Source organism: Trichoderma ghanense (genome assembly GCF_004382785.1).
Source record: "Trichoderma ghanense strain CCMA-1212 chromosome Unknown scaffold_7, whole genome shotgun sequence".
In the NCBI taxonomy this organism is placed as follows: domain Eukaryota; kingdom Fungi; phylum Ascomycota; class Sordariomycetes; order Hypocreales; family Hypocreaceae; genus Trichoderma; species Trichoderma ghanense.
Genome location: NW_027395670.1, coordinates 464,469 through 482,342, shown reverse-complemented (window position 1 = coordinate 482,342; position 17,874 = coordinate 464,469). Strand labels below are relative to the sequence as shown.

The 17,874-nt window shown below is 46.1% G+C and overlaps 4 protein-coding genes across 4 annotated transcripts; 2 read left to right on the top strand and 2 right to left on the bottom strand.

Annotated features, from left to right (window-relative positions):
• Positions 1-5,175: 5,175 nt before the first annotated feature.
• On the bottom strand, positions 5,176-6,183 carry CCMA1212_006297 (uncharacterized protein; the record flags this gene model as incomplete). Its single annotated transcript, XM_073703526.1, has 1 exon — positions 5,176-6,183. The coding sequence occupies one exon, from the start codon at positions 6,181-6,183 to the stop codon at positions 5,176-5,178; it is 1,008 nt and encodes a 335-aa protein (XP_073557887.1).
• Positions 6,184-8,919: 2,736 nt separating this feature from the next.
• CCMA1212_006296 (uncharacterized protein) lies at positions 8,920-9,468 on the top strand (the record flags this gene model as incomplete). The annotated part of the gene is made up of 1 exon (XM_073703525.1): positions 8,920-9,468. One exon carries the CDS (start codon positions 8,920-8,922, stop codon positions 9,466-9,468), a length of 549 nt encoding a protein of 182 aa, XP_073557888.1.
• A 3,444-nt stretch (positions 9,469-12,912) lies between these two features.
• On the top strand, positions 12,913-14,325 carry CCMA1212_006295 (Multiple epidermal growth factor-like domains protein 6; the record flags this gene model as incomplete). Its single annotated transcript, XM_073703524.1, has 1 exon — positions 12,913-14,325. The coding sequence occupies one exon, from the start codon at positions 12,913-12,915 to the stop codon at positions 14,323-14,325; it is 1,413 nt and encodes a 470-aa protein (XP_073557889.1).
• A 1,501-nt stretch (positions 14,326-15,826) lies between these two features.
• Positions 15,827-17,629, bottom strand: CCMA1212_006293 (uncharacterized protein; the record flags this gene model as incomplete). The annotated part of the gene is made up of 1 exon (XM_073703523.1): positions 15,827-17,629. The coding sequence occupies one exon, from the start codon at positions 17,627-17,629 to the stop codon at positions 15,827-15,829; it is 1,803 nt and encodes a 600-aa protein (XP_073557883.1).
• Positions 17,630-17,874: the final 245 nt, after the last annotated feature.

Below are 17,874 nucleotides of genomic sequence, written 5' to 3'. Positions count from 1 at the left end.
ATTCTAGCCCTATTACTATAAGGCTTATAATGCTGCCGCTAATTCTAATAGAGATGTTAATAATAACTCTTAGTTAAATGCTATGGCTTTTACTGCCACTATAACATTATCCCTATCCCTATTAACCATACTTAATTAATCTGCCTGTTTTACTACTCTCCCTGCTCCTGCTCTTATAGTTATAGTTAATCTTACTGGCAATAATATTTAAGCCTTTGCAGTAAACCTCACTCCCTAATCCTTAATAACTGTATTAATATAGATCTTTAACTCTAGCGCTACCTAATATATATTAGGTTACTAGTCAGACTTTATTAACCTATAGCCATAATCTAGCACTATTTCTATTACTAACAGCACTAAGCTTGCCGTTAAAGGAATTAGATTAATACTAGTCCTCCTGCAATTGCCTAATAGCACTGTTCTATTAACTATGTTTACTAACGCTCTTTACAGTTATAGCCTAAAGAATACCAGGCTCTTTAGCTAGTATTAAGTCTGCTATTATTTCTGCCTCTTAGCATATAGTAATAATATCTTTATATATATAAGAGATAGAAAGTTAGTTATATAGGCTAGCTACTATAAGGCAGGCTTCTAGATTTAGACTAATAATCCGCTAGCATTATACACTCTAGCACCTATCTTAACTAACTTTAGCCGCTTTATAACCTATTAAGATTTTTATTAAGCTATTAGCTATATTTATATAACTTGTAATATAGCTTAATGCCTATATACTAATAGTAATATTATTCCTATTAAGCCGCAAGATTAGCACTGCTATAATTATAAAATAGTAAAATCCATCTCTTATTAACCTATAACTATTATTAATAAGCAAGCTTAAAAACCCTTTAACATTATTTACACTAACCTCTTTAGAAAATTTAGCATGCTATCCCTCTCTTAATTATAATACTTTCTTCCTTTCCTTAATAAGAAAACTTAATATGTCTGGATAAGGTTTATGAAGCATAAAGATNACTAGCTAATAAACCACTAAGGTTTTCTAGCTTACTAGCACTTAATATAAGCAATCCCTGCTATACTACTATAAATTAAATAAATATATTAAGTAATATATGCGCACTATTATTACTAATACATGCACTATTATTATTAATAATAACTAACTCTTCTTATAGCCAGAAGCTATATCTCACTCTGCTTATATAAAGAACTTAAAGCCTTACTATAGCTTGCTTAACTACATCACCCCTTATAAGGCTCTGTTTAGCATTAAGCCTTTAATTAGCTACCTCTAACTATACATATCTAACTGCTACCTCTATATTTTAAAGGAGGCTTATAAACCTAGCACTAAGCTGCTTAACTATATAGAACATGCCTACTTAATTAGCTATAAAAGTCTATTAGTTATGCGTTTTTATATCCCCTTTTAGTAAATAATCACTACTATAACTCTTTCTTATATCTGTTTTACACCTGCTGCTAAATAGGTACACTAGGCTATTAAGAAGTTACTGCTGCCAGCGCCCTCTGCCACTTAAGATGCCTTAACTAATAATTCTACTAAGAACTTAACTTCCCCACTAACTTTATTAACTGCAGATATAAATAAGGAATTACCTACTAGAAAGCAGTCTACCTTTACTAATATTAATATAAACACTATGCCTGTTATAAATGTCTTAGCGATTATGCAAACTCCCACTTAACATGCTGCAACCTTCTTGCAGCCTACCTCTGCGTTAAGATCGCGCGCTATAACTTAGCCCCACCCTTTACTATCCTCTAGAACATGCTTTAGCAGGTAATATTTAAAATCTTTTACAGCTAGTAATACTGCTTTTAACTACCTTAATATAGGTGATAATAATAATTTAGAAAATAAAACTTATACTGCGGCTATAATTACTACTAATAATAATATACCTACCACTTTATAGCAAGCTCTAAAGTCCTTAAACACTACTTACTAGCAGAAAGCTGTTAACGCTAAGTTATCTGCCCTTATCTTTAAAGGCATGTAGAAGGAGACCTTATTACTAAAGGGCAAGCTAGTGGTTATATTATGCTAGGTCTTTGCTAAGAAATATAATGCAGCCAGCCACCTTCTTTAATATAAGGCTTAACTTATTACTTATAAATACACCTAAATCTACAGATTAAACTATAATAAGACCTTCTCGCTTATTACTTAATTTAACTTGCTGCGCTTAATTCTTTGCCTTGCCGCTCTTTAAGGGTAGATTATCTACTAAATAAACGTAAAGACAGCATATCTTTACAGCACTCTGTCTTATAAAGTCTATATATCTGTCTTAAATAGCTATACCTGCTAGACTTTATTTATGCGCCCTCTTATTTTACACCTTTAAAAAGCCCTCTATAGCCTTAAGCAATCAGGCTGCAAGTGGTTTAGCAAGCTGCGCCATATAGTTATTAACTAAATAAAGATAACTCCCCTCTTATTTAACCTATATATCTTTTTTAGTAATAATCTTATTATAAGAAATTACCTCCTTTAAGCACTTGCTGGCTACCTAATATAAATATAAAGACCTAGGCTATTATTATTACCTCCTTAGTCTTAAAATTACTTAAAACTTTAATAGCATTACTATTAGCCAGGCCGGCTATACTTAACATATCCTTAAATAATTTAGCATAGCTAATTACACTAGCTATAATACACCCCTTAATCCTAGCATTTTCTTCTTAAGATTAGTTAAGGGCGATCTTTATAAGGATGTTATAACCTACTAGTAAATGTCTAGCTTTATTAACTTCCTTATTACTAGCACCTGCCTTAATATAGCTTTTACTATCTTTATACTGTCTACTTATAATTCTAATTTAAATATATAATATCTCTTTAATATAAAATAACTGCTTTATTTCTTAAAGTAAACTGCAGATTATAGTTTAGTCTATTATTAATAATGCGGCAATAACCCTTATGCCCCTCTTAACCTAGAAGTCTTCTTAAACGCCTTATATAACACTAACCTTAATATAAGTAAATCTGTTAATGCCTATATTATCTAGCTTAATAGAGGTACTGTTGCCTAGTCTTTAAAAAAGTAGTTAATAGTTACTAAGTCCTTCTGCAAGGCTAAATATATAGCCTGCTTTAAGGCTGCCTCTTAGCTTATATAAACTTATTAGTTTCTTATTAACTTAGGCATTAACATTCTAAACTAGCCACAGCATTTACTGCTTTAATATAATAATAACTCTATAATTATATTAATGCAGAATAACTGTATAACTTTTTACTTATGCTATATTACCCTCTATTTCCACTTTATATAATAACACTATAAGCACTCCCTTAATATCCTCTATATCCTAAGTGCTAATAATATTACTAATATCTGCATTAAGGCGCTCCCCTAACTAGCTTTCTTATATTTAGTTAACTGCCTAGTAATAGTATTAGCTAAATATTAAGTTTAAGCAGCTGCTACTTATATGCCTGCCCTCCTCTCTGTAAGTATAAATTCTAACTTTTTATACCTGCACCTCTTCCCTCTTTTTTTCCCTTTTTTTCTTTATTTTTAAAGCATTATTCTCTGCTGCCTGCTACTATACACTTTTATTTATATAAATATATTTATATACTACTATCTATGCCTTATAACTTATATCTACCCCCTACTATATATAATATCTATTACTATAGCTGACTTTATATATCTTAGCGTAAACCTGCCTCCTTTATGCCTTAAGCTTAATCGCCTTAAGCATATTCTTATTAAGAACTACCAGGTCTCTCTGCGCAAGGTAACCCAGCACCCTTAATATGCTAACAGTATTACTGCTATTAAGGCATATTAGCAGTAAGTAACTAATATAAATCTTAAAAAATAATATAAGTATATTAGCCTTATTAAGCGGGCGTGGTTCTTTATTAAAAACAGTGCTATTAGTAAACCTTTAAATTACCGCACGCACTGCAATAATATCTATCCTTACTCCTAGCCTAAATAGGTCCTTTTTAACACGCTCTACCCTCCTGCTAAGTTAGCTTAACACCTCTTATCTGCCTGTAACTGTTTTAGTAATAATATTATCTCTAATTTCACTACTACATACTGCAAGTACTATCCCTGCCCTAATCTAAGAAAGCATTAATGCTTTATTAATCACACTTTACAGTTGTCTGTTATTTATAGCATGCCGCGCCTGGCCTTCTTTAAGAACATGCCTACTTTATAGCAGATAAATATTAACTCTTAAATTAAGGAATACGTTAATAAGCATGTTAATAACGCCTCGCTCCGCAGGCTGCTTACACCTATCCTTAACAAGTTCCTTAAACTAATAATCATTTAAATTATTAATAAGCGCCTTGCTGCTGCCCTTGCTAAGGCTTAGCCTAAATTAAACTAAGCAACTTCCCTTAATACGCCTTAACTGTTAACTCTTGTCGCCATTAGTTATATCGCTTACTGTTAATAATATTATTTACTTCTTTTTATCTGCGTTTCTCTTATAAAATTAGTGCACCAGTTTACCTTCAGGGGTGTGTTAAAAGGAAGGTGGATCTAGTAGGATTAGTGGGATTAGAAGGTGCATTACGCAACCTGGTATATAAGGCCTCGCCTACAGTGGCGTGGGGCAACACAACTTAGCTTAATCATTATCATTATACAAATACACTGCGTTCTATTTGTTCAATAGAGGATAGCTGAAATAGTACACCTCTCTTGAAATGATGGCTAGATTAAGAATTACCATTATGATATTAGATATTAAAGCTGCTGTTATCACAGGCTTCCACTCTTTCTGTAGCAGACTTCCATCTATGCGTGTTAGATGAAGGCGTACAGAGCTTCAGAGTATATTGCAGTAGAGCTCTTTGACCATCAGTAATTGTGGCTTGTAAGGGTGCGCCTATCGTCAAGTCAGATCTAGCCGCTCTTTCACACACAATTCTGTTAATCTGCTGAAGCTGGCAGCTGCAGCAATGCCCGTGCGCAGCCTCGAGTGCTCCGTCTCCTCTGCCGACCTTGAGCAGGGCTGTTCTCCCGAGTGTATAGATAGCAAATGCTGACTTCATTGTCGGTCTTGATCGAGCGGTGGGCGTAGATCTCGCTATAGACGGGCGTGGGCCAATCAATATTTCGTCAACAGCCATCTGCCGACCCAACATTTGCGATGCATGCCAGGGGATGAAAGTGGTGAGGTAGTCGATGGCGGCCGTCAGCCCAACTTTGTTCTGCTCCTCAGCTCCTTCATCCACTGCTCTCGAAATCGAGCCAATTCTGCCTCCAATTCTGCCTCCAATTCTGCCTCCAATTCTGCCTTCTTCCTTTCCTGTCTTCTAATCGCCGCCTTTTGTGCGCGCGTCAGCGGCATTGGAGGTAGCGGCGCCCGCGCAACAGCCTCGAAGACGGGCACCCACGCTGGGATATCCTTCAACTCTCGCCGGGCATCGCGCACAGCAATCATTAGTAGAACCCTGAGGACAAAGTGCGCGTCGTTGCCTGCGAAGTGGAGTAGTCCATCTGCGCAGGGCATGTCGAAACCTCGGAGGAGCTTCCTGAGTGTGGAATCGTGCAGTTCCTGAAGTGGATAGCGAGCGGCTTTTGTCGTGTCAATTTCGAAGATCGGGTTGAGATTGATGTTGAGTTTTCGGAGGACCATCCTTTCGCGAGAGATTCCGTGGACGACAAGAATCAAGGGATCGAATGGCCCGAGAAGCTTCTTCAAAGACTCCTCAAAATCGGAGAGCGCAATACACCGACGCTTACCGAAGCAGAAGCGATCGTCATTCTTCGAAAAGTACTGGGAATCTTCGACAGCCCAATGGTAGGACCGGATGATGTTTGCTTGGGAATCTGTGAGCGGCAAGGGAGCGTGACAGCGGTCATGCAGGTCCTTGGTGTGTAGAATCGAGATACCAATGTGGAATGATATCGGTATACCGTCGTCCTGTTCCTGAAGCTCATCGATGTCAATACCTACAAGGGTGACATCTTTGAATCTCGTGTTGGGCTTCTGTGAGCGCCAGGTGGAGGCTGTATCTGGCCAGCATGGAGGTTCCTTCCAGCCAGGCAAGTTCCGGCCGTCGTAGTATCCGAATAGCCAGCGCAGAACCACGGTTCCCTCCCTCAGGAAGACCTGACGCTCTTGTTGAGCTGAAGCCTGTTCGTCTTTCACGCCTTCAACTGGCGCGGGCCTTTCGGATGATGCCTCGATGCTTGGCATTGCTGAGTTGAGCCTGCGTTCTGAGAGTTCAAGAATGACCTCGGGCTTCTGTGTCTGACTCTATTATCGGCTTCAAGTCTGCTCGGACACAAGGAGGTTTGATCAAGAGTGAAGATCCTGGTCATTTGGTGGGATATGCAAGGAGGAGAGTTCCCCCAACAAGGGCAGGGAGTGACGCACAGCCTATGTCTGCTTAGTTCAAGACAAGCTTAGAGCAATACTTTATTTGTGACAAGCCACCTACGGAGAGAGAACTGCCCCAACAGACGTAGACCGGAATGTACCAGGCATACAAGAGGCAGCTTATCAATGCAGGCAACTTAACATCTACCGTTGTCTCGTATCTAGGTAGTCTACATGATGAAGCGTTCTACAAATTGCTACCGGAAGTTTGGGATAATATTTGTTACAGTTCTTCCTCCGCATTCACAGGGCAAAGACGTGGCGAGATACTGAGTGGCGTGAGAGCTAGCTTCAAGCGGAAATTCATTGTAGTTTAGACTTGGCGTATCTGGAGACTGGAGGCTAGCTTGGAACGGCAATATGTAATTTGAAGCCTGCTCTGCTTGATGAGGTATGAAAGGGGAGTTTGAGGTCGACTTCTCTTCATGCCGACAACAGTTGGATCAACTGAGGAGCAGTACTGGTTAGGAAAAACGGCAACAGTAAGTGTTCGATGGACGTCTAATCTGAGTCTTATCTCATTGTATCGGTAACTGTAGCCTTCATCGACTGGATCTGATATACCGATGAGACTGGTGTCCCAGGGGACCATCGGGCATCGGCCCCAAACTTTTCATGGCAGAACCAAGGCATCCAATTCGATACACTTGAAGTGCTAAAATGACAGAACGAGTTAGTAGCTTGCAGAGCTTTTTCCCCAACGTTGTTTTCCTTCCAAGATATCTTGATCCATGCCTAGACAGATCTACTGACTCAATGTGACTCTTCAGGTTCTTACGTTTGCCACCCAAATATCCTGTTATGAACGTCGTTGTGCTTACAATTCGATAGCAAAGACGATTCACAATGTGTTCGTTTCGGTATAAGGGCAATATTGTGTCCCGGACCAAGATCATGTATCAGGTTCCCCATCAGCATCTATACTCAATATTTGTGCCAGGAGTACATACCACATCATGGCTTTTCAGAAGACTGCCTACCAAGTCTCAAATACAAGATCGAGTTTACCATAGAAAGACATATAGGACCTGTTTCGAGAGTCCGCGCTTGGCCAAGCGGTTCGCTTCATCTCCGGAAACAGATGGCTGCTGTATCCTGAAGAGAGGCCAGATTTCGTACCACCGCCCCAGTACGTAGCCCTCTTGTCAAATCGCGAGAAATACCGCGAAGCAGCTTCTGATAGGGCGAACTCAAAAATCAGAACTCTGAAAGCTCCGCATCTCCAACGAGATCAACCTTCGATAGACGGGACCTGCGTTCCTGGCCTGTGAGGTTGGCTCTATCCTGGCGCTTATCCTGAACTTTGCCTAGCTCTCCTTCTACATGATTCTGGATAACCTCAATAATGGATTTCGAGAGCAAGAGCACTGCTTTCTTCCTCCAATTTTTGGCTCCTTTGTTCTTCCTGTTGGGCTGTTCATTTTTGCCTGGGCAACATGGGCCAGGATTCATTGGGTTGTTCCGCTGATTGGCGTGACCGTCTTTGTTCCGGGCCAGGTACATGGTAGTTCAGGGTCTCTTCATGTATATGCCGGTTTAATACCCTCAATACGCGGCCTCAATATTGACGGGCAATGACCTGATCCAATTTGCTGTTGCGTTTGGGTGTATCCTTGCTGCGAGGCCAATGTTTAACAATCTGGGCGTTCACAAGGGCGTTACTGTTCTTGCTTGGCTGAGTATCATGTGAAATAGGAACGTTGCTCATGTACAAGTATTGCGAGATTCTACGTGCCAAGTCGCAGTTTGCGCAAGCTTAGGCGACTGGGAGACTTGGACCTTTGTTGCATTTCATGAGTAGAGTATGGGTCGTTGACTACTGGCCTTCATGCTTTCAGGTCGTTGATACTCAAAAGTGGTTCAATGCTCAATGGAAGGGTTATGGAAAATGGGCTTATTGTTGGATTATCCGAGACTTATCTTGCCGGCGGCTTTCATGAATGGATTGATCTAGAGTTGTTCATGATCAGAAGTGGCAGACCGTATTGAATAGTATACTGATGAGATTCTTATGCCATTACAGTTGGATTGCTTGATTTATAAGTCGTCGTGGTTCTAGGGTACTGAGGTTCTTCACCTAACTACACTGTGATAGTTCATATAATGGGCTCGTATATGTGCATGTTAGAGCTGTTCATTGCCTGAAGTGCTACAGTATTGTCCATTCAGCTACAGTACATGCCCTCTACCTGTATATACGAATTTGCTAGGTGTATATCATTGAACATATGTTGTGTGTTTATATACCAGATCTCGATAGTGAGCATCAAACCTGCTCACAGACAGTTGTTCGATTGAACGGTCTTCGTAACTGTGAACAAGAATATACCGCCTGTTCATGTTCTCTCATGGCGTGAAGGTCTATATCATGGATTCCCAATCCCCAGAAAAGCCTTTTGGAATGCAACTCATCATCCTCCCTCCCGAGAATCCGCCACTCCTCTACGACGCGGGAATCTGCATCGGATCTCAGCGCTGGTTTCAGATACAACTCGCACTACAATAACAGGAAAAGAGCCTATGCCACTACCACAGTCACCAAGATCAACCGAGATGCCGTCTACTAATCATCCTAGGCGCCACAGGCGAAGAAATGCATCTGGCAGTGCCAAACCCGTCAATGAGAGGCAGCTAGCACCGGCAGCCAACATCGAAGAGTCACAGATTTTGGAAGTTTTGCCCACTCAGCTAACAGAAGTTGACCTGAAGCCCAAGACGGCCATGGAGCAAGCTTGTGATTCCGGACCTACCCAAAGCCATCGGAATGCTCAAACATCTGGCGATCATCGAAATGTTGAGTCTCTCGCTTCACCGGAAACTAAAGGCCAAAACAAAGACGCCCCAAAGCTTAAAGACAATGAGATCAAGAAGAAAGTAAGCCAAGGCAATCTAATGGCTGAGGCCGGGCCTTGGAATACTGTGTCACTGTCGTCCGATGAGGAGAGCGGCGGATGGATCAAAATCACCCGGGATGACTACGAGGCGGAACGGCATGCGGTAAGTGACAATGGACATGATGTCAGTCAGGAAGATGCGGGTGCCTGCATTGATGAGAACTATGCCCACCTTGATGAGAAAGACTGGGAACTTGTGGATGTCTGAAGCCGGAAGCCGGAATAGCCGGGCCAGCCCCGTGAGTGGAATGGACAGAAACTAGGAGAACCGGGTGATGTGATGCGGGTGGTTAGTGCAGGTTCTGAGAAGCTCGTGGAAGCTATTTGCCCTGGCAATTGTTGGGACCTGCAGATAGCTTCTGAAGGGGGTTGTTGATCAACTGAGACTTGCAGGCATCGCGTCGCGATGGTTGAGATAGTTCCTGAATAACAGTTGATTTGTCCTTTTACAGGATATGACAATCCCTGGTTTTGTGACAAGAGCAACAGCGATGGTCCGAAGCAATTACGGCAATAAGCAGTAGTCAGGCACTCAGCAGCCGACCAGCGATGAGTTAGGTAACAATAAGTAAGGCGAATTGGCTGACCTGAACTCTGTCAACCCTGCATGCATACCAAGAACCTATTTGGTCGATAATGGGATGGAGCTTTCTGGCCAAACTTGCATCTGCAGCTTTTAAGCTGCCGATGCTGCAGAAAAGCGCCCACGAAATTTGTTCTGCAGGTGAGAATCGATGAGCGGAAGTTGATCGGATAGGTCGAAACGCCTCTTGAGCTTGGCATTATCAAATGCTTTTTGCCGGGGGTTGATCGACAGGAGGCTCTGGCCTTCATCCATCCCTTCTCCCATCTAATGGCATGGACCGAGAACGTGATGCCAAAAAAAGAAACGAAAAAGCCGGGGCGAAGAGCTGTGAAGGACTGACCAACAAAGACACGGGAATCTTTTGGCCCGGCAGCCTCTTGGGACGACACTTCTTAGCAAAGGCTTGGCCATCCAACTATGGAAGCTTTCAGATGTTGAGGCCAATCGAGATCGAAGACATGGTAGCCGGGCACCCTTCCTGCTTGATTCGGGCCACGCTACGAAGCCACAGCGCAATCACCAGTTTCCGGTCAATCAAGCTTGGAAAAAACTCGTCCGCATACCAGCTGATGTAGGACGGTTGGCACGGTGGTGTGATGGCACAGTTGCGGCTGAACTTAGTCCTCCTCCCAGTCTTGGAATCAGGTCTTGTTCTTTCTGTGCCTCGCATGATCGAGGATATTCTCCACAGCGGCACACGGCGAGCTAGAGAAACAGGCCGAAGATGGATCAAGGTTTTCATTTCCCTTTTGAGTTATTAAGCATCACCTGGAGGGTTAACGGGAACAGTGACTATCCACAAAAAGCCCGTCTATGCTTATAGCTCATGTTTCTTACCTCATGGGAGCAATCAGCGCGGACGCCTGGCTTCGATGTGTAACGCGGGATGGTGTAGAGGTACGGATCCTGACCAGGCATCTATTCTGCTCAACGTTGAGCAGTATTCGTTCTTCAGGCTGTGATTCGGTGGCAGCTCGGCAGCAGGATGGGCAGCAGCCCCCGAAAGCTCTGAGCAGCGGATGAATAGATTGACCCGCTCAACTCGGGAATAGTTTCATGATCTGGCTTGCATGGTTGCTGCATCCAAGCAAGTTCCAAGAGGAGGTCTGCTGTTGAAAACTGGGGTAGGAAAGCTGACACAGTGCGTGCGATATCCCGTATAGCAGCAAGCCTTCTCCGAACCGCTTGAACCACCTCAGACCTCAGCTTTGGTATGACTGCATCTGCCCAGGTAGGTGATGCATGTCTTTGTTGGTCACCGGCTCTCCAATCAGAGACATCACAACAACACGCTGCCTCAAGTATACGACCCCCCTTGCACCGCTTGTCCTGGAGTAGTACATACAAAGCGTTCTTGCAAGGAGTTGGACTCTGTCTACGTGCACTGTGCCCGAGTTCCTCCTTTGCTGGCTCTAACCGCATGGATCCAAGCAGGCAGCACGACCGAAAGTCTAATCCCCCTCACTAACCGTGGTCCCGATCGTACAACCATGCGGAAGCATGCGGCAGCTTCGGAAGTCGGGCTGCTCTCCCTCCAAGGTTCAGGCAGCTCCACCGCTCCCCCTGACCCGGCAAAAGGGGCCGCGGGGAAAAAGACATGGGTATAACAATGGTCTTGGGCGGGCGGCATGTCTTGGTCTCCGCAATCTTGCTGCCATGTGTTGGACCCTCAGCTCAGGCATTGTTTTAGCCGAGACGACAGGGTTTGCTACAGAGATGATCGATCAACTTTTCGATGACGATCTGATACAGTAATTATACCCACCTGTTTTATTTTTTGTTGAATATTCTGTGACTGCTGTGGCAGAGAGATGGGGCAGAGATGAGCTCCCATTCATGAGTCTCATCTCATCAAGCCCACATGGCTGTAAACCACTTGGCCGTAATTCGGCGGCTCTCCGTTCATACGAGTTTCGGCGTCATACAAGGAAGAGCCATGTCTATGTACAGTATGGGACTTGTTTCTCTCTCTCTCTCTCTCTCTCTCTCGGGGGCCGTTATTTTGGTGGATCCCGAGCTGATTGATCTCAGCAAGATGTGTTCCATCATGGGTCAAGAGGCACTGGTTCTGTTTGCCACTTGCAGCAGCCACCGCTCCGTCGTCTCTGCCTAGCTCAGGCTTGGTCCAAGCAGCCATTGGGAGCAGGAAAGCTGAGCCGTTCCAAATCACTTTTTTGACCCCGGATTCCCATCTCTTTGCACCCTAGCTCGGGTTGAGATTGGGCTGGCTCAACAGCCCTTTCACCCTTTTGGGAAGCAAGCGTGTGTTCGGCACTCGCTGCATTCAGACAGTCGAGGTCACCACCACCTCAACTTCTCGTGATGTGTCGTAAAATCATAGATGATATAAGAGGCCGTCAAAGCCTCTGGCTAACGTGCAGCCACGACAACCGTGCGGGAGGCAATGGGAAGCATAAGCCGTAGGAGCTTGCAGGGATGGCGGATGCTTGTTTATGCTCTGTCTCTTTCTCAGAATTTCGATAGCCTTCGTAGTAAGGTTAATGATCTCGTATTCCGTTGCAGAATGGGTGTTCTCAGCCGTCCAATGGCGGCAAGAGGACTCTCGTATTCCTCAACGCCATGCTGATGCCATGTAGTTGCCCTTAGCAGAAAGTTTAAGCTCTCTGGTTGAGCGACGATCCTGATGGATGAGACGTACAGTGCTTGGCTGAAGCTATTGATTGCTGCTGAACTTGCGATGTTCGTTCTGCAAACTGTGAATGGCCGAGCTTGAAGCTCCTAGTCTTCTCGATCACCGGCTCGGCCACTTCATGGCTGATCGATTATGGATGCGGCTGAGGACTTGACGGATGGGGAGTGTCGGTCTAACCTCTTGTCTGGGGGTGGACGTTGTGCCGATGTCCCATCTCTCTCGGAAGTCGTGCCTCATCTCATAGACAGAAAGCTATATAAAGTCCTCCTCTCGTCTAGATCATCAAACCTTTTTTTCTTCACCAGCTCACCTCTTATCAAGAGTTCGGGGACCAAGTCACTGATTCCTTCTCCTGGGTAGTCAGTTGCCACCTGTCAATCTTTTGAGTAAAAACCGGCTCTTAGTTGCCCATCATGTTGTTGAAGCAGGTCCTCGTGACCGCCCTGCTCTCGTTGCGCTCTGTCTCGGCTTTCCCCAGCCCGAACAACCTCCACGACCTGGAGGCGAGGGATGCCGAAGACCTCGTTGCTCGCGCCGGCAACAGCCACGACTGCGGCTCTTATGCTACCTGGAACAACGGGAAGAATCGCTGCGTCTGCAAGGACAATGGCAAGAACTACGACTCAAAGAGCAAGTCGTGCAACTGTCCCAGCGGCTTGATCTGGGACGGCCACAACTGCGTCCACGACTGCGGCAAGGAAGCCCACTTCGACCCCAAGCAAAAGAAGTGCATCTGCAACAACAAGGGCGAGGTCTTCGACTCCCGCAAGAAGACTTGCAGCTGCCCCGATGGCCAGGTCTTCAACGGCAAGCAATGCGTTGTTGACTGCGGAAAGGACGCCTCGTTCGACTTCAAACAGAAGAAATGCATCTGCAAGAAGAAGGGCCAAGTGTTTGACCCCAAGCACAAGACTTGCAGCTGCCCCGATGGACAGGTTTTCAACGGCAAGGAATGCGTCTTCGACTGCGGCAAGGAAGCCCACTTCGACCCCAAGCAAAAGAAGTGCATCTGCAACAACAAGGGCGAGGTCTTTGACTCCCGCAAGAAGACTTGCAGCTGCCCCGATGGACAGGTTTTCAACGGCAAGAAATGCGTCTTCGACTGCGGCAAGGAAGCCCACTTCGACCCTAAGCAAAAGAAGTGCATCTGCAACAACAAGGGCGAGGTCTTTGACCCCCACAAGAAGACGTGCAGCTGCCCCGACGGCCAGTTCTTTAACGGCAAGCAGTGTGTCTGCCCACACGGCCAGAAGTTTGACGGCAAGCACTGCGTCGAGGACTGTGGCAAGGAGGCGCACTTTGACGATAACCAACACAAGTGTGTTTGCAACAACAAGGGTGAAATCTTCGACGACAAGACCAAGACGTGCAGCTGCCCCGACGGCCAATTCTTTAACGGAAAGGAGTGTGCCTGCCCCTACGGCCAGAAGTTCGACGGCAAGCACTGCGTCGAGGACTGCGGCAAAGACGCCCACTTTGATGTGAATCAGAAGAAGTGCGTGTGCGACAAGAAGGGTGAGGTCTTTGATGACAAGAAGAAGACGTGCAGTTGCCCGGATGGCCAATTCTTCAACGGCAAGGAGTGCGCCTGCCCCTACGGCCAGAAGTTCGACGGCAAGCACTGCGTCGAGGACTGCGGCAAAGACGCCCACTTTGACGTGAAGCAGAAGAAGTGCGTGTGCGACAAGAAGGGCGAGGTCTTTGACGACAAGACCAAGACTTGCAAGTGCCCCGACAACCAGTACTGGGACGGCAACAAGTGCGCGTGCCCCTATGGATCGACTTGGGACAACGACAAGCAGACTTGCAAGCAGAACCTTCCATGATTGATGGAACTGCGATGGACTCGATTGAGAGTCTTGTATAACTAGTACTATTCTTCTCTTCTAGTGTGAGATGATTTGACGAGATAGTTTGATGAATAAAATATGTTGATGAGTCAAGTGAGACTCGTGAGTGTTTGGGTGCATTTTGGCAGCAAGTGATTGAGACAACGAGAGACTCATGACAGTCTCGCATGGAGGATGCGTGCAATGTCATAAGGCAACTTCTGCTCTTTTGGGCGGCACGGTGGATATATGGCACTCATTTGTTGATGTATAATGAAGATTGAGATCAAGCGTAACTTGGCACTCGACAGGACTTCCGCATGAGACAATGGCATCGCTTATAGCTGTACTGCGTATGCTCGTAGTACCTTATTCTCATATTGGCGAAACGTTTCGCACGTACGTGGTGTTGTAGGACGTCTCATACTCTTGCTTGACAAAGACGCTTATTCTACAAAAAGAGCTATCTACATGATGAATGCGCTCAACCGGCCGCAACTTGGCGTTGAAGCAGATATGGTCGAGTGCAGAATGAAGGGATGATAGATAGTACGGTATGTAGTAGCCGCTCACTTGTTTCTGCTCATACATAGCCTGGGAGCCTTTTGCACCTGAATTTAGGCTGTCTGTCTGAAAATTTTAGGCCTTCTCTTCTCTCCGTCGTGCTAAAATTTTCGAGCAAGCTTCACCACCAGCCATTCTTCTCGTTCAGCGCCACTCTCACAATCACCTTTTCTACCTATGCTGTTTCTTCCAAGCCTTTCAGGTGTCCGTCTGCTAACGAATGCCGTTACTGACCATCTCCCAGAAAGTTCACTTCCCGGTACTGGACTGTTTGTCCCAAGTTCTAACGGTTAGACATGCCCTTGCTGCGACGAGGGTCTTTCCGGAAGCCATGGGCCTATTGGCCTGCACTTGGTATTTCCGAGGCCAGGGGTGTTCAAGTCTTGCTGGGCTTTTCCAAGCATCACCCCAGGGCTGTATGTAGTGTAGGTAAGTCGAATGACAGCTCCTCTTCAGTCTTTGCTCCCTTTTCCACTAGGCCTCGCATCAGGTATGAAAGCTCCTCTTGTCTTTCTGCTCATATCTATCAGAATCTGTTCCCGAGCCGGTGCTAGTGTCCGAAGACTATATAAGCCAAGATTGGCGAATTATTAACTAGCATCGAAGCGCATATGGCCGAGTGGTTTAAGGCGATGGTTTTAAGATTTGTTTTAAACACCATTATCGAGAGATGCCTGGGTTCGAACCCCAGTGTGCGCATGCTGTTTTATTTTTTGTTGTTGCTTGTGTGACCTTTTTGATGACGCTGGAACGCTTGTAGAAATATTTGTCTCGATGCTGTGACAGTAGGTATTCTTTTTTACAAGGATTGCAGCTGCCGGTTTTGTATGTCACTCGTGCGTTAAAAGGTGGTATGTATTCAAGATATATACTGACTGGCACTGCTCTGCTCGAGAAAGCGTCTATATACAAACTCTGGTTTCCCGACAAACCATTACATGCTTGTGGAATTAAAGTAAGGATTCACGACATCATGCTCCAGCACCGTGCCATTCAGAAACCTGGCGCCCTTCCGCAGAATCTCGACACGACCGGGATGCGAGTGGCGCGGCGCATCGTCGACTATCGTGCCGTTTGCATAGTGAATGCCATTCCAGGGCTTCGCCATGGACGACAGTCTCAGCGCTGACCTCTGGCCAGGCAAAAGCGGCGAAGCAGCCGTGCTCACGTCGCAGTTCTCGCTGATCATGTACAAGTTCAGGCCAACGGCCAGCGTGTACAGCTCTGCGCTCAGCTGGTCCCAGTCGTGCTGGCCCTTGACGACGACGCCGATGTAGTCGACGAGGATGACGGTCGGCCAGCTCTGGGGCGACATGTTGTTGACGCCCATCCAGTAGAGCGCCGGGTTGGTGGGCAGGATGCCGATGCTCTCGATGGTGAAGAAGGTCGTGGTGACAATGTCCGCGCTCACAAGCCATTGGCTGATGTGGAACGTGTCGGAGCTGCCGCCGCGGCTGACGGCCTTCCAGTCGGATGCCTGGTCCTCGGCCATGTCCTGGGTATTGCCCATGTTGGACCAGTCGTCGGCGATGGAGAGCTGGTCGGCCTTGTAGATGCCGTCTGCTACCGAGTCCTGGGGCACGTCTGGCGTCAAGTCGCCGGCGAGAAGGAAGATGACGCAGCCGTTTCCTCCATTCTGGTCCATAAAATACGATGCAGCCTTTTGGTTAAAGGTTGTGCTGGTGTCGAGATTGCCGCAGCGGTTGTTGACGCCCCTGAGCTTGCCGAAGAAGTCGTTGACCATGTCCGTCGTCCAGTAAATGGGGCCCAGGCTGGGGACCTCTCGGATGCCGATGAGGTATCTGACGCGGAAGAAGATGACTTCTCCCGGGCTTTCGGCCGTGAATTGATTGATCTCACTAATGACATCGTCAAGGGATTCTCCCGAGTTGCCCAGGGCGACTTCGTTTGTTTCGCCGCTGACGTGCAGCGTCCAGAAGCTGTAGTCGGAGTTGTCCGTAACGGAGTGCACGGAGCCGACGCGCAGGTCAAAGTACCGGGAGCCTGCCCAGAGCTGGTTGTAGATGTTTATGCCCTGAGTCTGCGTGTTCTCGCTGATGCCTCCTCCCATCAGCTTGTTACTGATGGTGCTCATCCCGGCGTCGTGGGATCCCGGCATGACGACGTGCTGAATCTGCCTGTCTTTGATGACGGGGTATATGTTCTTCATCCAGTTCCCAGCGCCAAATCGGATGGACGTGATGAAGCCGTAGCTGTCGCTCCCCGTAATGACCAGTGTTACCGGCGATTGGTTCGCGGGATCCAAGTATTCGCGCTGACCTTGACCCATGCCCGTGAGATCAATAACTGTCCGTGTCGGATGTGCATCTGGGATATGAGTTGCAGCTCTAACCATAAAGGTCTTGTCCGTTCCGTCAATGGCGTAGTATGCTTCGCCGCCGTCGTCTACTGCGTTCTTCCCAGCTTTGCTGGTGTAGACGACCGTGTTTTGGCGGGCATGACCTTGCGGGACGTCACCCCAGTCAAAGACATCCATCTGATATGAGTGTGTGTTCTGCAGGACAAATCTGTGAGGCGTCAGGTTCACGATGGTGATGTATTGCCGGGCACCGGGGACGTTGTTGATGGCGCTCATTAGAGCCCATGGCATGTAAGTCCCGTTTGGCGGTGATTCGTTGCTGTAAGTGGCATTTTGAGGATTGCAAAGTCCATTCACGACGGTACTGCCAGCCGCGAGAAGCCAGCCGAGGCTGGCCGCGAGATGGCTGTGCCTCATCTGGTTATTGGCGATGCTCCGCGCTCGCTTTCGGTACGTGACGCGTGCTTCGTCCGGTTGAGGAGGATAGTGCCCAAGTACGTGTAGTCTCCCTTCCACCGGAAGGACAGGAATGCAAGAATGAGACAAGCAGATCTGACCGCTATAAGTATGTACAATGACTTACACCAAGGGCAAGAAGATTTTTCTATCGTGGCCCGGGCGTTGAATGGATCAGTATATATAGAAATCGCTCAAACGTCCTT